Source organism: Juglans regia, chromosome 16, assembly GCF_001411555.2.
Source record: "Juglans regia cultivar Chandler chromosome 16, Walnut 2.0, whole genome shotgun sequence".
In the NCBI taxonomy this organism is placed as follows: Eukaryota; Viridiplantae; Streptophyta; class Magnoliopsida; order Fagales; family Juglandaceae; genus Juglans; species Juglans regia.
Genome location: NC_049916.1, coordinates 7,158,946 through 7,182,732, shown reverse-complemented (window position 1 = coordinate 7,182,732; position 23,787 = coordinate 7,158,946). Strand labels below are relative to the sequence as shown.

Below are 23,787 nucleotides of genomic sequence, written 5' to 3'. Positions count from 1 at the left end.
ATGGCCCAGGAAGGATTCAGAAAGAGATAAGAAGATGATGCTCTGAACAAGTTGATCTATGCGCCTCCATGAGGAATAGGCTGGGTTGGTTTTTGGATTTGTACCTGGGTTTTCAAGTATGAATTCAGAAGGAGGAGTAAGGGTTCCATCTATGTAAGAATAGAGGTCTTGCCCTCTGAGATAGGCTGAGATTTACACCTTCCAAAGAAGATAATTTTCGTTGGTTAGTTTTGTGATGACAATGTGGGAAAATGAAGAAAGATTGGAGGAGGAGGAAGGTAATGCAGCCATGGATGACATTTAGTCGTAGGCTCTGGATACCATGTTAAAGGAGAAAGAATTTCTACGAAAATTATCTGATTTTATTGAACAACTTTGGACTATATTTATACACGATTGTAAATGGAATAAAAGAATATAGTTGGTTACAATAACTTGAGAGGAAAAGCTAACAAACTTCTCTGTTGTGCTATTCTTGAAGCTTGTATGATTTTTGTTGTAATGGGCGTGCATGACTCTACTCTGTTGTCGTGGCTGAGCTGCTGGACTTGCCTGCCAACTGTTTGTCTAAATGTGTGAGGGGCTCACTGATTCTAATATCCAAAACAATCGTTGTATATGTTTTCCACAACAGGCCTAGTCGGAAGTAAAATAGGCATAACTTTTTATTTCAACATTGAATTAAGGCAAGCTTGGTGGACACTGACAATTATAGAATATTAAACATCAGAAACCAGACTACATGAAACATCCTAGGCACTTTCGCATAAGTAATTGTCGGTCAACTATTGCTGAAAAACACAATAAAGAGAAACCCCAACAATAGATTCAATATTTATCTAAAGGAAAATGGATTGAAAATACAAAATGGGTTGATAATATATATAATAGAACATAACGAAAATAGATTTTCTGGGCTTTGGGAAGTGGGAAGTGGTCTAGGTTACCTTGAGAGTCGAAGGATTGGAGCTTGTAGGGATTGAGCTAAAGTTCCAGTTTCCTCTATCTTCCCTTCTACTTGGCTTGCAACAAAGTGCTTGACTTGGCTGTCAAGTCGTTTCGTATATGATATCAACAAAGAAAAAAGCACATCTTTCTTTTAACACGACAATGTTGCCAAAGTCAAACGCCATGAATAAGTTGTCAATGTGTGGTAATTGTTATTTCATGGCACATAATTAGGTCAAACTCGAAAATATCATGTTTGGATATTGAGAAAGAGTAGCGAAATTCAGGACCAGTTCTCTAACTAACTCCTCAACAGCCACCTTGTAGGCAATACATTGATGAACGAAATCTCTATCCAATCCAAAACATGATAGATATTTGTTAGACCCAATAGAATAATTAACAAAATAATTGGTTCTAGTACCAAACCTCTAAGTAAATTGAATTAAAATTTCGGATGATGTATTAAAATAATAAATTCCAACATCTAAATAACATAGACTCGCATAGACTCTTGACTAACTATCAAAACATTGACCCAACAATTTAGCAACCCACTTCTATTAACTTTTCCCCCTACTAATTTGATTAACATGGCTCATAACATAACATACTTGACTTGGCCAACATGGCCCATGACTACAAAAGAAAATGTCAGCACAAGATAAATACAAATAAACAACATGATGAAAAAATTAAAGGACACATGAGGATGTGTGCTGCATGATGTGGGACATGACAGATCCCCTTGTCCGCAAGATACCCAAACCGTGATATAGAATCCTTAATCTCCTCCCAACTAGCTTCTTCTTCTTTCATGCCACACTATTTGATGAGTAGCTCTGTTATGGTTGTTCATCCCTGATATTTGGACGGATGTTCCCATTGTCTAGCATATTCTTCACAAGTATCTCGATCTCCTCCTTTTGGAAGTAAGGAAACTGGAAAAGTCGAGCACTAACTATACATGCACCTTCCTTAAGAGGTAACTTATGATTTTGGTTCCAATTGGGAGGTAACCCTTGAGGCTCTTGAAAATGGCTACTGGACTTAGAAATTAGGGGCTGCAACTCTTGGGGAACTTGATAAGGAGGAAGGTGCTGATGTTGTCTCCATTTTTTGTAGAACTAACCCTTTGTGAGTCCCTTTAGATTGGAAATAAAAATTCTCACTAACTTCCATTGTGAGATCTTAAGGACTGACCATGTTTGAATACAAAAAATGTTTCATCTCATCTCATATCATCAGTACAACCTTTTCAAATTCACACACAAAATATAATAAACCATTCAACATTTCAAATTCTAAACAATAATAATATAAAAAAAATATTATAACAATATTTTATTCAACTTTTAACTTTCATCTCATCTCAACTCACTATCCAAATTGCACCTAAGTCCTTGAAGCTAGATCGCCTTCCTGTGCTAAGTAAACTTCATAGTGAGTTTAGTAAAATTCGAAAGAATCAGTCCCAACAAATAAAGTCAATTCACACCTAGCTTGGGAAAAATGTCTTGATCCTAAAGCATCACATTGGATCACAAATGGTAGAGAAAAACCAGGCAAAGTCAACACAGAGAGTTGAGTTACTGCCCTCTTCAATTTCTAAAAGGTTTCCATAGCATCTTCATTCCAATAAACTGATTTTTCTTTAACAACTAGGTAAGAGGGGATGCAATGCTTCCATACCCCTTAATAAATCTCCTATAGTATCCCCTTAATAGGCCCAAAACACCTTTTAGTGAGTTTAAAGTTATTGGGAATGTCCAGCTCTTCAATGTTGCCAACTTCTTAGGATCTGTTTTTACCATTGCAGCAGAAATTAGATGTCCCAAATAAGACACCTTTATAGTAGCAAACTTGCACTTAGAATATCTAACCAACAAGTTCTGTTGTTTTATGGCCTCCAAGGTTACGTGGCATACGTGCAAGTGCTAGATATGCTCTTCCATGGTTCTGTTGTACACCAAAATGTCATTAAAAAACACTAGGATAAACTTTCGTAAATAGGACCTAAAGATTTCATTCATTAAGCTTTGGAAGGTAGTGGTGCATTAGTTAATCCAAATGATATTACTAAGAACTCATAATGCCCTTCATGAGTTCTAAATGATGTTTTATGAATGTTCTTGGGTTTTAACCTTGATTTGGTGTTGTCCTGAATGCAAGTCCAGCTTGAAAAAAATGTCTTAAGCCACTGAGTTCATCCAGCAACTCCTCCACCACTGGAATAGGAAATGTTTCCTTGACAATTACATTGTTTAGGATCCTATAATCAACAGAAATTCACCATGTACCATCAACATTTTTCACCAACAAAACAGGGGAATAATAAGGGTTGTGGCTAGGCCTTATCACCCTCGTGCTCAGCAATTCTCTCACAATATTTTTAATTTCATCTTTTGGAAATAAGGGTATCGGTATGGTCTTATTGAAACTGGTTTAGTTTTTGGGAATAATGTAATAGAATGGTCATGGGATCTATGTGGGGGGTAGTCCTTCAGGGTCACAAAAAACATCCTCATATTGGCTTAGTAACTCTTGGATGAGAGGGGGAATTTCTTCACGCAAGTTTTCCTCTCTATGCTCAATTAATTGTAACAGCAAGTCTTTTTTTTTTTCTCCAACTTATTATCCTGATTAATATCGCCCTCCTCCATGAGATTAAAGGGATATAACCCCTGCAAATTTGTTGACATCCCTTGATACTGAAACTGCATAGAAAGATCCCTAAAATTCCACAAAATGGGTCTCAAATCACCCCTAATACTATATCACAACCAGCAAGCACTAAAATAAATGCATGAATAGTAAAAACAGTCCCCTGCAGCTTAACCTTGAGTGTTGCACACCTTCCCTTACTACTAACTTGTTCTCCATTAGCCACCTTAACTCTTACATTCTCATGGATATTAACTGGAATCCCCCCCCCCCTAACCAGTGAAAGGTCCAAAAGATTGTGAGTACTTCCTGAATCTATTAGCACAACCAAATCTTGATTCCCTATCTTTCCCTTAATTCTCCTAGTTTTTAGGTTTAAAGAACTAATGAGTGCATGTAAGGAAATTTCGGATTGGTTGGGATTATTGACAAAGTCTAGAATTTCTTCAATTGCTGCCTCCTCTCTTCCTTCTTCAATTTCATCCGATTCATCATCAACTTGAAATTACAATAATAACACAACCGCTTGTCCCTCCTCTCCTTCATTTGTTGGGTTTTAATTTTCTGAACTGGAATAATGGCTTTTGGGTTAGTGTGGGTGTTGTTTGAGGCAGCAATAGTGTTGTGTTTGAGGATTCCAACATCATGTTGAGAGTTACAAACTCAAGGGTTCTTCCTGCTCTTGAATCTTAGCAAGGTTGTAGGCTATCAACAAATTTTGGGATTTAACATATGTACTGGAAGTCTAATATCATCTTTCAGCCCACTAAGGAAACAACTCAACTTGTATCCTTCTAATAAACCTCTCAGCGGATTAAACAAACCTTCAAAACTAGATTTATACTCTTCTACGGATCTGTTTGTTTGAGCATAGTTAAGGACTCATTGGATCATCATAAGCAGGATGGTCCAATTCTTATTAACAAAGCCCTAGTGAAACTCTCCCAATCTTAGATTTCCCCAGACTCCTCCAAGTCTTGGAACCAAACCAAGGCTTGTCCCTTCATGTGAAATGAAGTTAATCTTAGCTTATGGTGTGGAAGTGTGTTGTGGTATGCAAAAACATGGTTAGTCTTATATAACCAGCCACTGGGATCTTCCCATGGAAAGGGGGGAAATCAATTCTTACCAGATGTGAATGGGGCTCTCCTCCCTGCTCCACTTGCTCATTCTAAGAGCCATGGTTGCCTGAAGATGATTCTACATGAGGGTTATTGTTGTTCCCCTTCTTCAGCTCCAAAGTTAGAGAAGCTAGCTGCTGCACCACAGAATCAGGCTGTCTTTTGAGGACTAGCATTTCTATCTTCAAGTTCTTCAACTGGGAATTAGTGGATTTCTTCAAGATCGAAAGTACATTTTGGAGCTGATTGAGTCTGGTTCCTTCTGCCATGATTTGTCGCTTGGGATCAAATATCTAATACTAGGAATGTAATACTCTTGTATTTGTGTCATAATATATGATGTATTTATGTAAAAAAAAAAGCTTAGTAAAGGTTGATGAAAATGGCAAATGACTTATTTCGAGGGTGAATACCTCCATAAATGAAGAGGAAGAAAGGGAAAAAGATAGTAACTGTATTCTCATAAAATTTGACATAACCCAATACGTAAAGAATGTGCCTCATATAAAGGCTGACACACAGAAAGCATAACTACCAATATTCCCCTTCTACACTTGTACTAAACAACAAACACAATAATATATACTAATAACTGGGCTGACTGGCCCATTGGACTCAAGTTATAACGACTAACGAAATATTAAAGATCCAAAGCATAATAACAAGGACCCATACTCTAATTACCCATTCCGCATTCTCGGCCCATTGCCACAGTTCCCCCATTAGAAGACAGAACCTACACTTCATCCTTCTAGATCTGAGTTGCGACGAAGTGTGACATAAGGATTTAAATATAAAAACTTTGTATTACGTGAGTTCAGTAGAAATTTCTCACATTTACATGGTAATGTCTGATTTCTACAACAATTTGTACATCCCTACTCAAACTAAAAAAATATAGAATTCTTAAAGGCAATCTTACTCTCTGACCGACAAGCAGAAATCACTGCAAGTACTGTAGAACAATCTTTAAAAACAAAAACGAAGTGTATAAAATCAGGGATAGTATGTTACATATGTACAAAAAAAAAGACGGAAGAGAATATGATGAAGAAAGCGTAAAAGCATAAAGTTTCTAATAAGAGAACTCTTATATAAACAAAGAGATTGCACAAAAATGTACCTACAAATTGATATGATTTCATGAAATTCATTAGATTACTTTTCAATATAAAGGGCCAAAATGCAAAATGAAGAGCTACAACTTTTGGAACAAAAAGAATCTGTATTCTGATTTCCAAGAAATGTACAGGAAGTTCAACCTATGTCTACAGTCTTGCACATGCTGATCAAACTCCAAATGATGTACACGCTTGGCAAAACCAGTGCGTGTATGGATGTGAGCGTCATGTCACAGCATGCACGGCAGCTGCAACTTAACATATGAAGCAGTGTGGATTGCCCGGGAACTCCTGCGACGGGACAACTCCTGCAATGGAAAGAATGTGGGTTCTATGTTCTCCACCCGCATCATATAAAAAAAGATGCAAATCCACCACAAGCCAATCCCGGAAATAATCAGGTCAATGTAACGTCCAACAAAATGTTTGAATCTCCCAAAATTGAAGTGTACCCTCTCACCGCATGGAAAGGGAACAAAGAATGAAAGAATTACAACATGGAAAAAAGGGGGTCGGCAGTAACATGAGCTCAGAAAGTTGGGTAGGAGAAACACCCATAATAGCTCTTTATCCAAGCAGATCAGGTAGCTGATGATGATCTTGAAACTTCAGATTTGTTCGAATGGCACATACAATCTGGGAATGGAAACATATAAATCGAGTCATTTGGCCTTTTAAGTTCGTATCCCTTGGAATCGCTATGAGACTGCATATTCAGCATCTGACGCTTGAAACTTCTCCATCTAGGAAAAAAACAAAGGAAGATAAACAATCAGACACTGCAATTCTATCTATTGCAGGTTAGGAGCACTTTGGGCAAAAACAACCAATATAAATAATTGATTCCATGGTTCTTCAATCTTGACCCCAATCATAATTTTCTTCTTGTGTTTGGGAGGGGGGAGGGGGGGGCAAGAAAGGAAAAACAAGACACTCGAACTTTAGTGCCTTTGAGATTGGCAGTCCTACTATGACAATGGTATAACATATATATTATATTGAAAAAAAGATACTGGAAGTCTGGAAGGGTATTCGGTATCCATAGAACTGGCACATTAAAAACTTCAGCTTTGCTATCTTGAGAAGCATACATGGCCTGAACAGACTGTTTTTCAGTCTTTATAAAATGGACAAATGATTTAGCAATTGAACATATTGCATACCCTATATTCGGATTATCAAGGAGTAACGCTGACTTTCGCTTGTCGGGCCTGATTGTCTTTGAGTGTCCTCTGTACAAGTATTTCCGGTGGCCCATCAGAAAATGGGGGAGTTTCCACCTTGAGTTGTCACAAAAACCTCACTACAGACACAAACAGTGTAGTCTATGGCAGCCATCCTGGAAGAATAATTCTAGAACAACTAGCTCGAGTCAAAACAAGGACTTTAAATTCAACATCAAAGATGGAAGGAAGTACAAATATCTGCATATAATTCAAACCTTAAATGGAGCGAGTTCCGCATTTGATGCCAACTTTAGTTTGCAAATTAGGGAACATCTCCAATAACGGGGCCATGTTTCTTTCAGCATTGTATATCTTTCCAGATGCCAAATAAATATAAGTGCTTCTATCAAAGCCCATTCCCCGAAGCATCAAGCCTACCTGAATGCATGAAAACATGAATGAGCTATCTACAAACATATATACACCCTAAATATTATATATACATCCTAAACATATATAAAAATTAAAGTTGGAGAAAATTTATAATAGCATTGAATAAAATATCCTATGCGCTTAGCTCTGTAGCATAAGGAACTTGACAAATATCCAATCCGGTCAGTTAAGAAGACAAAACAAGGCACTTGATATAAAACTGAAGTCTTAGCTTATCCTTTTCCTCTGTCACTTATCTAAAACGATATATAAATCTAAAGAATACAGCCTTTTCAAGATTCTTGGACCCTTCTATGTAGACATTTAGAGTTAAAGAAATATTTTATGCACATTATCACCTCGTCTTTACCTAAATAGTTCCTACGCAATTGTTATGCAATAAATTAATGATACACAAAAAGTTTGGAGTTGATGTAGGCAAATGATAATAAATTAAACCAATGAATAAAAAATTTGTGGACCTGCAGCAAACACAATGCATATGGTCATAAAATGAAGTGTTGGCATTCTACATTTGAGTAATAGAAGTTCAATATGCATAATTACATTCGATGGAACTATAGCAAGGCTTATTTACTTATAAAGGAGTAAGGGGGCATTTGCCATTGATCCTGATTGCTCCAGGACGTATAACTCGACCAGGCTTCGTAAATTTCCCTTTCCAACCTCTTTCCCTTGCTGCCTTTATGTCTGCACTTTGTTCCTCTCCACCATCATATACACAGCAAGAGAAAGCAACCATATCCTGTACACGTGAGAATCATTATTAGAACTTGCAGCAAAAGCAAATCAAGCCAACACATTTCTTATGTAATTGAATGTGACCTCCTCAAAGCAAAGATGCACAGAGATGTATTTGCCACCATTACTTGCACGAATGCTGCGATCTTTCATTCGTGCAACCAAAGTTTCTCCCAATGTTAATATAGCACTTGAAAACCTCAAAGCTTCATAGTTTGCAAAGCACCTAAGCCTTTGGATAGCTGGAGGAGCATCGAATGACAATCAATTTGCAAAAGGAGATAACCTTATAAACCTGTTTTATTCAAAAGGGAAAAAAATTTGATGCTTGAAATGGCCTATATTAAACATCATCCTGTATTCATGAATTACAAATGATAACCAATTCCTGAGTTACATGAGGAGCATGTGCCAGTGCCAGTGCCATGCAATGCAATAACTTTACCAAGTATCAATGCTTTAACTTGAGTTATCAAAGAAGAAATTCAGAACCAAAACTTAAAAATTTTAAATTCACTGTCACATAATATTAAGTAACGAGAAGTGTTACAGCCACTAAAAAATCCCACAAAAGTAAATCAACAAACTGACATGACTTAATAAGATACGTTAGATCTTCTTTACAATAATAGTAGCTCTACAATCTAATGTACATCAGACCACATCAATTTGTGGGTTTACAATTATGAAATCTCTTTGTAGCTAAAATATTTCTCTTAAGTAACCAATCTCCCCCATTCTGCAATCATATATCAATTATTAGGGATGGGCAGCGAGGGCCCGCCCCCGTCTGCCCCGCCCCCGCATGGGTGGGCGAGCCACCCCGCATGCGGGGGCCCCCACCCCACATGAAGAACCACTAGCGAGGGCGGGGGGCGGGCTGACCCCAACGGGGCCCCGCCCCGCACCCTGCTACGCATCGTCCCAAATTAAAAAATATTATTTTTTATATTTATATAAATAATTTATATAAATATATATTGTATATAAATATATACAATTTGTTAAAATCTTGAATTCAAGTTAATAGATTGCCTTGGCCTCCTAGACCAACCTTTATATAGGAGACCAAGGCAATACAACAGTCATTCTTAAGCAATGTGGGAGGTATTGTATTGCCTTGGTCTCATATATAAAGGTTGGCCTACGAGGCCAAAACAATCCAAAATACAACTCTAATGAGTTGATATTTTTTAGAACAAAATTTATAATTATATTATATTATAATTTGGGTCTAAAATGTTTTCTTGGCAATGAGTTTTCTGCAAGTGTACCTCGTGTAATTCAAGGAGAAAGTCCCCTAGTCCGATGGCTCCTAGAAATTCTTTGCATCCAAGAATTCGAACCTTAGACTTAGAGGGAGCATACCAACAAAACCAAGGCTCTCACCACTTGAGCCAGCCCCTAGGGGTTCCAACACTCCAGCCTTATTATGGGGAATATCCAATTAAAGCCGCTGGCTTAAAATGATATCCCACTTAAGGACTTGAGGATTATGTTAACCAGTTTAGATTGCATGAAACAACTCCTTCGACATTAATATGCATCATAAATGCTATTAACTAACAAACCACCAGAATATTTTTGTAATTATAGGATGTGTAGAAACAACTATGGGGGCCATGGAAGATATTGGAGGTTTGGCCCATATACTCGGATGTAGGGTGGCATCTTTAGCTATGAAGCATCTGAGTCTATGTTTGGGACTGTCATTCAAGGAAGAATAAATATGGGATGATATTATAGAGAAAGGAATGTCATTTGGCTGTCTTGAAGTGAATCTATTTAAGGTGGCCCAGGCAGCTCTATTTGATAGCACTCTCAAATTTTCCACCTATTTTTTGTCACTTTACCTATTCCCGATTGGGTAGCTAATTGCATCAAGAAGCTTCAGAGGTATTTCTTATGGTGTGATGTTGGTGACAAGTTCAAGGTCCACCTAATTAGCTGGTCCAAATTTGCACTGCACTTTCTTCAGGAGGGCTAGGAGTTAGCATCCTACCATTTATTAGCCAACCCTATTGGGGAAATGGTTGTGGCAGCATGCAATGGAAAGTGAAGGTTGTGGCAATTGGTTGCGGAAGTCAGGAATGAGTCACGACAGCATGTGGGGAAGATTGTGTTCTAATGAAATGGACCTTACAGGGTTGGGATACAGAAAATATAAGAAATGGGTAAGGGATCCTAGATCCTTAAAATTTTAGGAGCCATATATTAACAGCCGGCCTTTCTTTTCCACATTTAGGGCATGTTTGGACACTTCGAGATTCTCAGATATTCTCAAAACTTTTCATAATTTATTTTCCAAAAATCACTCAAACACAAAACACTTTTCAATTTCAAATATTCAACATTTTCATCTAATCATTACCTAATCATTATCCAAACACAAAACTCAATCCAACTTTCTAAAACTTCCAAACAAAACACAAAAAACATTATAACTTTTTCAAATTTCAAAACAAGAACAATCTTAAAAAATTATATTCAAACAATTTTTTAACTTTATAGTATTTTTATTCAACTTTTTCTCTCATTTTTCCAAAACCCAATAAAACATCTTAACTCAAAACTATTTCACTTCTATTTACAAACGATTTCACTATTATTCAATATTCACTGAATTCTGATATATTCTAAGGGTTGTTTGAGAAGTAACATCATCTCATCTTAAAACTTCTCATAATTTCCTTCCTAAACATCACTCAAATACAACACTTTTCAATTTCAAATATTCAACTTTTTCATCTAATCATTACCTAATCATTACAACTTTCTCAAACTTCCAAACAAAACACAATAAACAATAAACTTTTTCAAATTTCAAAACAAAAATAATATTAAAAAACAATATTCGAATAATTTTTAACTTTATAATATTTTTATTCAACCTTATCTTTCTCCTTTCGAAAACTGAATAAAATATCTTAACTAAATAATTTAACTACTATTCACGAAATTTTCATCTTATTTCATTACCCAAACATGCCCTTAAGTGTCCAAACAAGCCCTTAAACACTCATCTTTTACATATAACCACAAGTGAGAACAGGTGAGACTACAAGCATCAAACGATCTATATCTAACTTATTTGAATAGACATCTAGAAAATAATGGTGCCCATAGAAAAGTAAAACCAAGGATGAAATTTTATGACCTAAAATTATCAATAACTGAAGAAATAACTTCCAAGGCAGGGTCATTCGGATCCACCCCTACAAAGTAAACCCCGGTCCCGTGCACTACACCCTCAAAAGTTTCCCTACACGGAACTTGTTAAATCGCTAGCTTTTCACCAGGGAGTGTGACCCCAAAGGATTGTTTGCACCCATGAGGTTTTGAACCTTGGACTTTGAAGGGAGTGATACCCCAAGACCAAGGCTTTCACCACTTGGGCTAATCCTTTGGGGTTAAAAAAAAAAAGAATAGTCTCCAGTTTCCGTCTCTTTATTTTTTCAAGAGGGGAAGAAGGGGGATCAAGCACATTGCATTTACAATGGACTAAATAAAAGGCCAAAATTGTTACAAGCAAGCCCATCAATTTTATGGAAAGATTTTTCAGCTCAGGGAGTGAATTTATGAGTCCCAAATAAATTCCACATATGTTACAAAGAATGCCATCTAAATATGTGCTTAGAAGATTATAGCAGTAACATGTTAATCAGTAACAATGCACAACATGATACTAACCATCAAATGCATTCTTAAACCCACAAATCTATAGAACATGTACCACAATACTTAAATTTACATGGTACACAAATTCCCAACATACTCTATCAATTGGACTGCTTTTTTTTTTTGGGGTAAGATATAAATTTGACGCTTGTTGAAACTTAATTCATCAAAATTTCTAATAGAGAATCATATAGTGGTTACATATGCAAATTTTTAATCTATCTACATTTAAAAGCTACCACCTGTCAATGACTACTTGTACTTTGTTTCCTGCTATTGCAAACCAGGAACCCTGTATCTATGACCAAAAACACAAAGAAACATAATTGCTGACCAACCTAGGATCTCTCCAAATGCTATGAAAATGAAAATTGGGGATTACAAGGGTTGCATTGAGGTATCCTGCCACAGCAACTGCATTGCATATCTACAAAGAGTCGACAAAACCATGTAGGGAAATGTGTCAACATAATTATCACATACGCAGTCTTCATATTAAAAAGGAATAATTGATGTAAAGATATATGAATAAGAAACTTAAAAAAATTAAGGAAACCAACCGATGTCCTTTGCTGATTCAGGCCACCATTCGCCTCAATGTAGATGTAACCATTCGTATCAGGCAAACCTAGAAAATGTACACAACCACCACGGAATCAAATTTGAATACATCCAGCATCTGGGACTGCTTTAAGCATGTATATAAATTCACACAAACATACATTTATACATGTAAGAATATTGCAGATATTGGAAGGGGAGGAGATAGATACAATATATAGGAATTATAATACAATTATATGGGGAAGTTGAGATGATCAGGATTTACAGCAGATCTATCAGTAGTCAAGTACATAGTAAGAATTCCACGAGTATTCTGAGCAGAAAGTATTTGAATGATTAATGTTTGTTTTATAAGAAAATGAAAATCAGGTCAAGATGTAAATCAAAACAGTCGCAGTTAATAATGATAAAGGACTGTGAATTGTGCTGCTGGTAGTGCTTATTACAGCAGTAATAATAGAGCTGGAGCTCAAGGTCATGGTGACTGCAATGGTAAAATTTTGTGCCTATCATGACCCAATGATTAACATTTACAAGTGTGATGGTGGGTGGCAATCATATCAACAGAAGATAAAATTCTTGTTGCAATCTAACTGAGAATGGATGGTCTAAGATTTTTTACTATTCTCTAGCTTGGAATGTTCACTTCAATTAGGATAATAGGAAAAATGTGAATAAAAGCAATATAAGAACAGAAAAGTACATTGAAGAGACAGTAAACCAAACCTATTACTAAAAGCAGCATTAATCACCAGAACTGGTCAACCCTAAATACATAATAAACCAGCCATTAACTCACCAGACTAAGACTGTAAATACGTTTCATACCTCCTGAAGACCTGTTAGTACAAGCTCTCCACTCACCACCTTTATAAGAGTGTTTCCATATCGTTGATATCTAATGGGAGTTGATAGCTTATGTTAGAACCAAGCAGCACATGAGTAAAATATTTTTGAAACTGCAAAAAAGAATCTGTACACTAAACAATATGTAACGACCTCACAAAGAGAGACTGAAGAAAAACATCTACATCAGAATACAGGAGTCACCAGCCAGTTTTGAAATGAACAAAACCCACTATTCCAGAAAATAACTATGGTACAGGTCAACAAATGAATGGAAACTAAACAGTGAAAGGATTAATTGTATTACTATCCATATGATCTTGCCTAAAGCTAGTAAAGAAAAAGTGCGGATGTTTTCTCCTCCAAGAATAATTATATTCTCGAGGAATATCTCACTATAGAAAAGAATATATGACCAGACATAAATTGTTGCACCAAAGAACATACTCAAACATTAGCAAAATACCATCTCTAGTTGTAAGTGTTATAATTGTTAAGGAACTAGTCATCCACAAGATTGAGCATTCCAATAATTAAAAAATTCTGTTCATTTTCCGCTTTCTCGAGTAAGCAGACTCATTAGATCAACCTGTCCATACAATCCATCTTAGGTAAGCACTCCAAGTTTTTCTAAGCCAACATAATCAAAACTTGCCAGCTAAAGCATCACTAACCATATATGTAGAGAATATATAGTTTGCTAGAGTTAGTTGCATTAGATTCCAAATAAAAAATTACCACAATAACCATCTTAAAGGTACTGATAAAAAAATACTGCCTTCAAGGTGACCTCTTTCCTGGCCATTAAGGCAACCTTTTGGCCAAAAAACCATGGAACTGGATGAATCAATTGCCTCTGGCCCTCTTATGTTCCCTCCCTTCCCTACTAGGGTGATTTACCGGATCCCCCACCCACTATTTCTGGACCTTATTGATATTAGAACTATTTCCTCATCTGGTCGAGGGAAAAAATAATCAATACATTGCACTAACCGAAAGACCTAAACACAACCAGCCAGCTACACACAAAGCAGGGCAAGATTCCCCCCAAGTTCTGATCCCTATTATAAGCCGGCCGTAACAGTTGGAAAGTGCAGCCAAAAACAAAGCATAACAAAGGACGGGTTTCATTTTATAACAAGCATTGCACTAATCGAAAGACCTCAATACAAACAGCCAACTTCCCACAAAACAGGGCAAGATTCCCCCCTGTTCTGATCCCTATTCTTACCCAGCCGTAACAGTTGGAGAGTGTAGCCTAAACAAAAAAAAAAAAACAAACAAAAGACGGGTTTCATTTTATATCAAATATTTCCCATTTTCTTGGACAGATCAATGAAATTCAAGCAAATATGAGTAGCTTAGATTTAGAGATAAGTTAAGATGAGTCAAGATAGTTTTTTAATAGTAAAATAAAAGTTGAAGCATTTATTATATTTTGTATAAAAATTTTAAAAAAATTATTTTGATATTTGAAAAAATTAAATTGTTTATTATATTTTGTGTAGAAATTTAAAAAAATTATAATGATAAGATGAGATTTGAAAAAATTAAATTATTTATTATATAACAAATGCCACTCCTCCTCCCGGCTGAAGTGTGTTTTTCTTAATTTTTATATAAAATATAATAAATGATTTAATTTTTTTAAATCGTAAAATAATGTTAAAATATAATATTTTAATAATATTTTATTTTATTTTTAACTTTCATTTTATTTCAATTCATTTTTTTAAATTTTTATATAAAATATAATAAATAATTTAATTTTTTTAAATCTTAAAACAATGTTAAAATATATTATTTTATTAATATATTATTTTATTTTTAACTTTCATTTTATTTCAATTCATTACCAAACGTACCTAAATTTAACACCAATTTTTTATGTTTTATAATTTTAGTTGAATTCCATTAATATTAATTACAATTTATTTTTATTTGATTTGGATATCAATAGGTAATCAGTTGTTTAACACTCAGAACTTAAGGCATTATTTCCTATGAACTAACCTATGAACAATTTATTTTTATTTGATTTGGATATCAATAATGTTAAAATATTATTAAAATATTATATTTTAACATTATTTTACGATTTAAAAAAATTAAATCATTTATTATATTTTATATAAAAATTAAGAAAAACACACTTCAGCCTGGAGGAGGAGTGGCATTTGTTATATAATAAATAATTTAATTTTTTCAAATCTCATCTCATCATTATAACTTTTTTAAATTTCTACACAAAATATAATAAACAATTTAACTTTTCAAATCTCAAAACAACTTTCTCAAATTCTCACACAAAATATAATAATAATTCAACTTTTATTCTACTATTCACAAACTATCTCGACCCATCTCAACTTATCTCTAAATTCAAACCACTCCTAATGACTTGTTTCAACAAATATCACGGACTTCAATTAATGTTTCAGTAGGGAATGACGCGGCTTGAAGGAATTACCAAGATAACCATACCTTTGGGCAGAATGTTGATGTTCATGAAGGTATGGGGCAAGTACATCATAGTGACACTTTTGATAGAGATATTACTAAGGGAATCAAACGGATTTTTCAAGATTTAGTGGAAACAATCCATCAGCATGGATATATAGGGCAAATCAATATTTTCTGTATCATCAAGTCTTACTTAGTCAAAGAATTTTCATTGCTTCTTTCCACATGAATGAAAAAACATTGGTGTGGTTTCAAGATGCTAATGAAGTTGGGGTGTTTCGTTCTTGGGAAGAATTTACTCAGGCTATACAAACTTGATTTGGGTCATCTCCATATGATGATCTAATGGAAGCACTTACAAGATTGAAACAAGTTAACACAGTCACTGCTTACAAGCCTGATTTTGAAGTTCTTTCAAATAGAATTCGAGGGATCTCAAAAAGAACCAAACTTAGTTGTTTCTTGAGTGGTTTACGTGATGAGATCAGGCCACCAGTGAGGATGTTGAATCCTATGAACCAAAATGATGTATTTAGGTTGGCCAAGATTCAAGAACAATACATTTAGAGTACTAGGAGGCAAAGAAGGATTGGGGTTTCTGATAGCGCTTAGCAAAACACGGGGACTAATGTGTTTAAGTCTGACCAAAGTGCTCTATCTTGGGAACTCCCAAGTCTCTGCCTCTTTCAAAGATGCCTGTTCAGAAGGTAACTGAGGCACAAATGCAAGATTGTAGAAAAAAAAAGCTTGTGTTATTTTGTGAAGAGAAATGGCATCAAGGGCATAGGTGTGTTAAACCTAAGCTCTATCTTTTGGAAGGTTGGAGTTGCCTCATACTGGTAGTGTGGATTCTGGGTTGGAACAAGAATAGCAAATTGATATGGTGGAAGGGCTAGTAGAGGATTATGTGCATATTGCTTCAATTTCAATGGTGGGCATGCCAAATCCTAGAACAATGAGAGTAGTAGGAAGATTGAAGAAGAAATGGGCGGTTATTTTGGTAGACAATGGCAGTACCTACAACTTTGTGGATACCATAATGACTTCCAAATGTGGCTTGAGGGTGCAAAAGTCTCAATCAATTCCAATTAAGGTGGCTGATGGAGATGTGTTGACTAGCCAAGGGAAATGTACTTTTGTTGCTATGCAAGTACAAGGTACATCCTTCACCACATATTTTTTCACTCTTTCACTTGGTGGATGTGATATTGTTCTAGGAGTGCAATGGCTCATCTTTATGTCCTATTCTTTGGGACTTTATAGAATTAAAAATGGAAGTTAGATATAAAGAGAAGTCATCTTGTCTTAGAGGTTTACCCTTTAATGGTGCTACATTGATTGATGATAAAGAAGTCTACAAAATCTCTCCTATGGAAAATAAAGGTCTTTTATTGCAGTTGATTTCTACTGAATCTAATGAATCGAGTTTGGTTGATTGTAAAGAAGTCTCTGAATTGTTAGCTCAGTTTGATAGAGTTTTCGAGGAACCTAAAGGGTTACCTCCTCAAAGAAGCCATGATTATCAAATACAGTTGAAAGAGGGACTGTACTTGTTAGTGTTAGGCCATATAGATACACATATTATCAGAAAACTGAATTAGAAAATATTGGGGAGTAATCGATGCAGTCTGGGGTAATCAAGCCTAACCAATCTTCTTTTTCCTCTCTCGTTTTATTGGTTAGGAAGTCTAATGACACATGGAGGATGTGCATTGATTATAGAGTTCTCAACTAAGCTACTGTGAAGGACAAGTACCCGATACTAGTTGTAGATGAGCTTTTGGATGAACTTTTTGGCTCAACAGTTTTTTCTAAATTAGGTTTAAGATCGGGTATCATCAAATTCGTATAAAGGATGAAGATATACAAAAGATTGCTTTTAGAACACATGAAGGTCATTATAAGTTCCTTGTGATGCCATTTGGACTCAGTAATACATCTTCTACATTCCAAGGTTTAATGAATGATATTTTTAGACCTTTCTTGAGACATTTTGTCATTTTTTTTTCTTTTTCTTTTTTTTTTTTTAAATATGAAATTCTTGTTTATAGCAAGGTCTTCAGTCCCATTTACAACACCTTAGTATTGTCTAGCAAACATTGGAGAGGCAACAATTATATGCAAAGAAATCCAAGTGTAGATTTGCTTCTTCAGAAATTGAATACTTGTGCCATCTAATTTCAAAGGAAGGTGTGAGAGAAAATCCTAAGAAATTAGGCTCTATGATTAACTGGGCAATACCTAAGAATGTCAAGTCATTCAGAGGCTTCTTAGGGTTAACTGGTTATTATAAAAAAATTATAAAATGTTAGGGCTAGATAGCAACCGCTTTGATAGCCTTGTTGAAGAAAGACAATTTTCTGTGGTCTGATGAAGCTAATGAGGCATTTAACCAGTTGAAGCTAGCAATCACAAAACCACCTATTTTGAGCCTACCTTATTTCAATCAGACTTTTGTGATTGAATGTTATGAATGTGGCAGTCAGTGTTGTTGGTGTTGTTTTGATGCAAAAGCAGAAACTTTGGTTTTTTTAAGTCAAGCTTTGAAGGGAAGAAACTTACAGCTATCTACGTATGAAAAGGAGTTGCTTGCACTTGTGATAGCTATAAAGAAACGAGGCCCTATATGCTTGGGGGGTCATTTTTCATACGTATTGAACATCACAGTTTGAAGGTTTCACTTGAACAAAAAATGGGAACTACTTCTGCACAACAAAGATGGATCTCTAAACTGATTGGCTAAGACTTCTCAATTTAGTATAAGAAAGGAGTAGAGAACAAAGTAGCTAATGCCTTGTCTAGGAAAGGTAGTGATGAGGAACCTCTGTCCTTATCTACCATTTGTTTTCCTAATCCTTCTTGGTTACAAGAGTTGAAGAAGGCTTATGAGGATGATGGATGTGTTCAACAACAGTTAATTCAGCTTCAGAAGGGTGATTCTCAGAATTCTAAGTTCAGCCCTTAGACATGGGATTCTGTTTAAAAATAATAGAATTTATGTTCCAAACTCCACTGAGTTGAATATGAAGATTCTACAGTTTCTGCATTCAAGTCCTATTGCTGGCCATTCTAGGTTCCACAAATCATTAAAAAGAGCAAGGGCAAATTTTTACTGGCCTGAGCTGAAAAGTGATTTTAAAAAGTTTATTAGAGAGTGTGAGATATGCCAAAAGAATAAGGTGGAGAGTATTAACCATGTTGGGTTATTGCAGCCTCTTCCAATTCCATAAAAAAATTTGGACTGATGTCTCCATGGATTTTGTAGAAGGGTTACCTATCTCAAAGGTTTATTCTGTTATAATGGTGGTGGTGGATAAACTATCAAAGTATGCTCATTTCATGGCCATGAAACATCCATTTACAGTTTCTAAAGCTTTTTTTTTTATAACCAAACATTCATTCATTGAAGTTAAATAGAGTCCTTACAAATATTGTTTTTATCAATTCAAATAGCTTGATTTACAAAAGAAAGATAGAAATCCCACCACATCTCTATATCATTAACACCCCATGCCTATTTTGCAAATTGATGCACAACCATATTTCCCAGTCTATGCACATGCAAGACTTGAACTTCTTAAAAAAGTCTCATCATTCTTCAAATATCTTGAAGTAGGAATTCAAAATCTGTTAGAAACACAGAGAAATTGTTCAAAGCATTAACAAGAATTAAACAATCACTTTCTAACAATAATTTTGGAACTCCCCATTGTGCACACAATTGAAAACCCCTTAACAAAGTTGTTGCCTCAATAAATTCTACAGAAGAAACTTCCCGCTCCACTTTGCTACAAGCCACAAGCACATTACCTTTATAATCTCTAAGAATCACCCCTACTCCAGCTAATTGATGATAAATAAATAAATAAAATTAGCCCCATCCACATTTAGCTTCAAGAAATCTATTGGGGTGGTTTCCAGCACACAGGTTCAGTTGCCTCTTTATTTGTGTCTAATGTAACTTCATGAGATGCCCAGAAGTATTGTTTCAGGCAGGGGTTCTACTTTCACTAGCTCTTTTTAGAGGGAATTTTTTAAACTGCAAAGAGTTCATCTATTATACACTTCTGCTTACCATCTTCAAAGTGATGGACAAACAGAAGTTGTCAACAAATGCTTGAAACAATACTTGAGATGTTTTTCAGGTGATAAACCATTATTTTGGTATGATTGGTTACCACTTGCTGAATGGTGGTATAATACAACCTTTAATTCATCAACTAAATTTACCCCTTATGAGGTTGTCCATAGTATAGCACCTACTAAGCTTCAGGCTTATGTACCAAGGTTGACTAATAACCAAGCAGTGGATGAGGTGTTGAGGACAAGGGAACAGTTATAAAAAATTTTAAAAGCAAACCTGGTAGTTGCTTAAGATAGAATGAAGATGCGTATGAAAAACACAGGACTAAAAGGGAATTTCATGTAGGAGACTGGATTTATTTGAGATTAGAGCCTAATAGACAACAGTTAGTAGCAGTAAGAATGAATCTAAAACTTTTCCCAAGGTTTTTTTGACCATTTTCGACAACTCACAAGATTGGGAAGGTAGCATACAGAATTGACTTGCCATCTAGCACACAAATTCACCGTCTTCCATGAGTCTTATTTGAAGAAGAAATTGGGCCAACATGTTTCACCTTTATCTGTTCTTCCCCTAATAGATATGCAAGGTGAGTTAAGGCCTGAACCACAACAAATTTTGGAGCGTTGTAGCAGGCAGGTGAATAATAGAGGTTTAGTGGATGTACTAGTGAAATGGCAAGAAATGAATGAAGAATAAGCCACTTGAGAGCCTTACTGACAGTGAGAAACACATATCCTCACCTTGTGGGCAAGGTACTTTAAAGTGAGAGATTATATTATGGATTGAAGGGAGCTCGAGTCATGGGAGATGACGAGAGCCAAGCTGGATTGAAATGAAGATCAACAGCTTCAGAAGGGTCAAGAGGAAAAGATAGTTAAAAGTAGTTGGTCTTGGTGCAGCTCAGTCGTTTTATAAGAAGCGAGAGTATATGTTTCTTAATTGTACATCATCGTTTGATGCCATTTTTTACATGTAATTATGTAATTGTAATAAGGCAAATGATACCTTGTTGTCTTTCAATTGCAAATGTTACAATGACGATTTGTTCCTTAATTATAAATGTAATACAATATGCTGTCGTTTGGTGATGAGTATTTAATGTTAAGAAATAATTTTACATTATCTGTTAATAAGATTTTAAAAAATGATTAAACTAATTTTATGAGATAAGTTAAACTCATAAAATTTTTCATGATATCAGAATTTGTTATAAAACGAATGAGAACGCACATTACTTTTTTCATAACAAGGACCAGAAAAAAAATACTGTCCGATAAAGAATTTTAAAAAATAATCTCACATTATCTGTAAATAAAATCTTGAATATATTTAAAAATATATTTAGAAAGAATGAACAATTCAATTCTCTTGTTGCACTGATTTTATTTATGAGATAAGTTCCGAGGTAAGTTACGCCGATATAGCTGGAGAGAAAAGGAGGGAATAATCATTGAAGCTCAACTATCTGAATCATCTTCTTCCTCTCTTTATCTCTCTCTCCGTATCTCATTTATTTGTAGTGATTGACTATCTCGAACACAGGCAAGAGGTCTTTCTGGTGATTGAATATCTCGAACACAGTCAAGAGGTCGTGGAGCCATATTGCAAGACTACAATAAGGAGCACTGATTCAAAATAACTAATGGGTTGAAACATCGCAGCTGTCTCATCATGTTAGTTCCTGAACAAGTATTCGTTTTCACTATATGATTCGAACCCAGTTCCCATTGCATTACTGAATGAAACTATTGAAGTTCCATTGGGCATTGTGGATGATATGGTTGCAAATCATCAAACAAAGAAAAAGAAATGGCTAAAATTTCATGATGATTCTGTCTCAATCGATCACAGCCGAAGAAGTTTTACTTGCGTCTTGCTGCTGATCCATTAGCATGCGCAAATAAAAATGAAAACAAAGAAATTGTCACTGAATAAAGTAGTTGCATTAGCATGTGCCAAATCAAACTTAGATCAATGGAATAACTCCAATAACTAATCAGTTTACATCCATTGAAACCAAACTTCTCCTACTCCCAAGCATAATTTCTTCCTTTAAAGCAGAATCCCATTGCATCCAAGAAATGAATCAGTCATGAAGAGTGCCCAAGATGTCCTCATCCCTGTATAAATGGAACCTACACAAACCCACAAACCAAAAACCAAAAACCATCCAAAATTAAAAAAATATATATATATATATGAGCTTGGAAACAACACAGAGACGGATGGAACTAATGAACATACTCTTTGTCACCAAGATTAACTTGGGTACCCCCATACTCTGGCAAAAGAACAGTGTCACCCTCCTTCACAGACACTGGTAACAGATTCCCCACCCTATCCCGTGCTCCCGGTCCCACCGCAACAACTTTCCCGGAGTTCAACTACACAACCAACGGGACCAATCAGTACCCCAGAAAAAGAGAAACAAGTTACAAACAAAAATGGATACACATTGAGTAAGAGACGGAGATTACCTTGGAGGCTTTCTCAGGGAGAAGAATGCCGGCGGAGGTTTTGGTCGGGGGCAGGACTTTCTCGACTAGGACACGGTTGAGTGTCGGAATCAGACGCTTCGCCATCTCTTTAAGGGGTAAAAACTCTAACGAGTAAAGGGTTTATAGGGTGGTTCAAGGTCTGGATGGCGGTGGAAGGTTCTAGGTTTTTGTTCTGTTTATAGGGTTTAGGGTTTATCTGAAGGTCTAATATAAATACGGGCCTACGGGCCCATTGGATATGTCTGTTTCATCTTCCAAAAAGGCCTTCGTTAAGTGTTGGAATAAAATCTAATAATTAAAAATTTAGAGTAATTGAAAACTTTAATGAAATTTTTACAACTAAAAATAAACCCTCTGTTGAATTAGAAACTTACAAAAATTTATATTGAGCCTCTCCATGACCCCTCTTAATCAAGACGAGACGCATGAAGTAGAGAATTCAATGGATATCATTATACATATTAAGTAGGATCGGACATCTATTATAAGAATCGGTTTGGATTGAGAGATGAGTTGAGATCATTGCTATTCATAAATTTCAACTCACAAATTTTATTACTATTCACAAATCATCTCAACTCATATTATCTCATTTCTAAATCCAAACGAGACTTTCTTTTTATTTTAATTTAATTTATATATATATTTCATTTTTTTCAATCTAGCGCAAGCGCTTTTCACCATCCAAGCAAATCAAGCGTGTAGCTATAGTCGTTAATGGAAAGTTCAATCCAAAGCCTACTCCTTCAAGAAAAACAATCCTATTAGCGAATCATTCCCTTTCGTGCTGAAGTCACCTTACGTCCTTCCTTCATTATCTCTTAGATTAAAGAGTAATGTTAGATATAATTATGGGTTGTTTTAGCGCCGCATACTCCTTTTGAAAAATGTGGAGTCCACGATTAAAAATTAATTTTTTTCATGTAGGTTTTATATTTATTCATTTTTAACAAAAAGAGTGCGCGAGTAGGAGTGTAAAAAAAAAGGGTAAACCGGACCGAACCAGTAGGTTTGGTGTGGTACTGAGTTTGATTCGGTCTGATACCGGTTTTATTTTTCTTAAAACCGGTCAAAATCGGTCTGTTTTTTATTTTTCTTTTTCTAAATCAGGACCAAATTTTTTTATATTGTATATAACTTTTATATATAATATATAATTATATATAAAATAGTTTTGTATTATATGATAAATTATTAATTAATATAATATTAAATTTTAAAATCTTATATCACTATAATTTATTATATTAATAGTTATACTAATATTATATCACTATATATTATAATATACTATAATATATCACTATATTGTTAGAATGGTTTTAGAGATGATTTTAGATGAGTTAAATAAAATATTGTTAGAATATTATTTTAATATTATTATTATTTTGAGATTTGAAAAAGTTGATTTGTTTATTATATTTTGTGTGAGAATTT

The 23,787-nt window shown here is 35.1% G+C and overlaps 1 protein-coding gene and 1 pseudogene across 1 annotated transcript; both read right to left on the bottom strand.

Annotated features, from left to right (window-relative positions):
• Positions 1-5,851: 5,851 nt before the first annotated feature.
• LOC109007587 lies at positions 5,852-14,520 on the bottom strand (annotated as a pseudogene).
• Positions 14,521-21,645: 7,125 nt separating this feature from the next.
• LOC109007586 (10 kDa chaperonin-like) lies at positions 21,646-22,530 on the bottom strand. Its single transcript, XM_018987333.2, has 3 exons — positions 22,330-22,530; positions 22,097-22,236; positions 21,646-21,987 (listed from the first exon to the last, which is right to left on the bottom strand). Exons 1-3 carry the CDS (start codon positions 22,432-22,434, stop codon positions 21,939-21,941), a joined length of 294 nt encoding a protein of 97 aa, XP_018842878.1. The 5' UTR covers positions 22,435-22,530; the 3' UTR covers positions 21,646-21,938.
• Between the last annotated feature and the right edge of the window lie 1,257 nt (positions 22,531-23,787).

Coding starts and splice junctions, on each gene's coding strand:
- LOC109007586 (XM_018987333.2), bottom strand. CDS start 22,434: ATGGCGAAGCGTCTGATTCCGACACTCAACCGTGTCCTAGTCGAGAAA. Junction 22,237..22,329: donor TCCCTGAGAAAGCCTCCAAG/GTAATCTCCGTC, acceptor TTGGTTGTGTAG/TTGAACTCCGGGAAAGTTGT. Junction 21,988..22,096: donor GTTAATCTTGGTGACAAAGA/GTATGTTCATTA, acceptor GGGTTTGTGTAG/GTTCCATTTATACAGGGATG.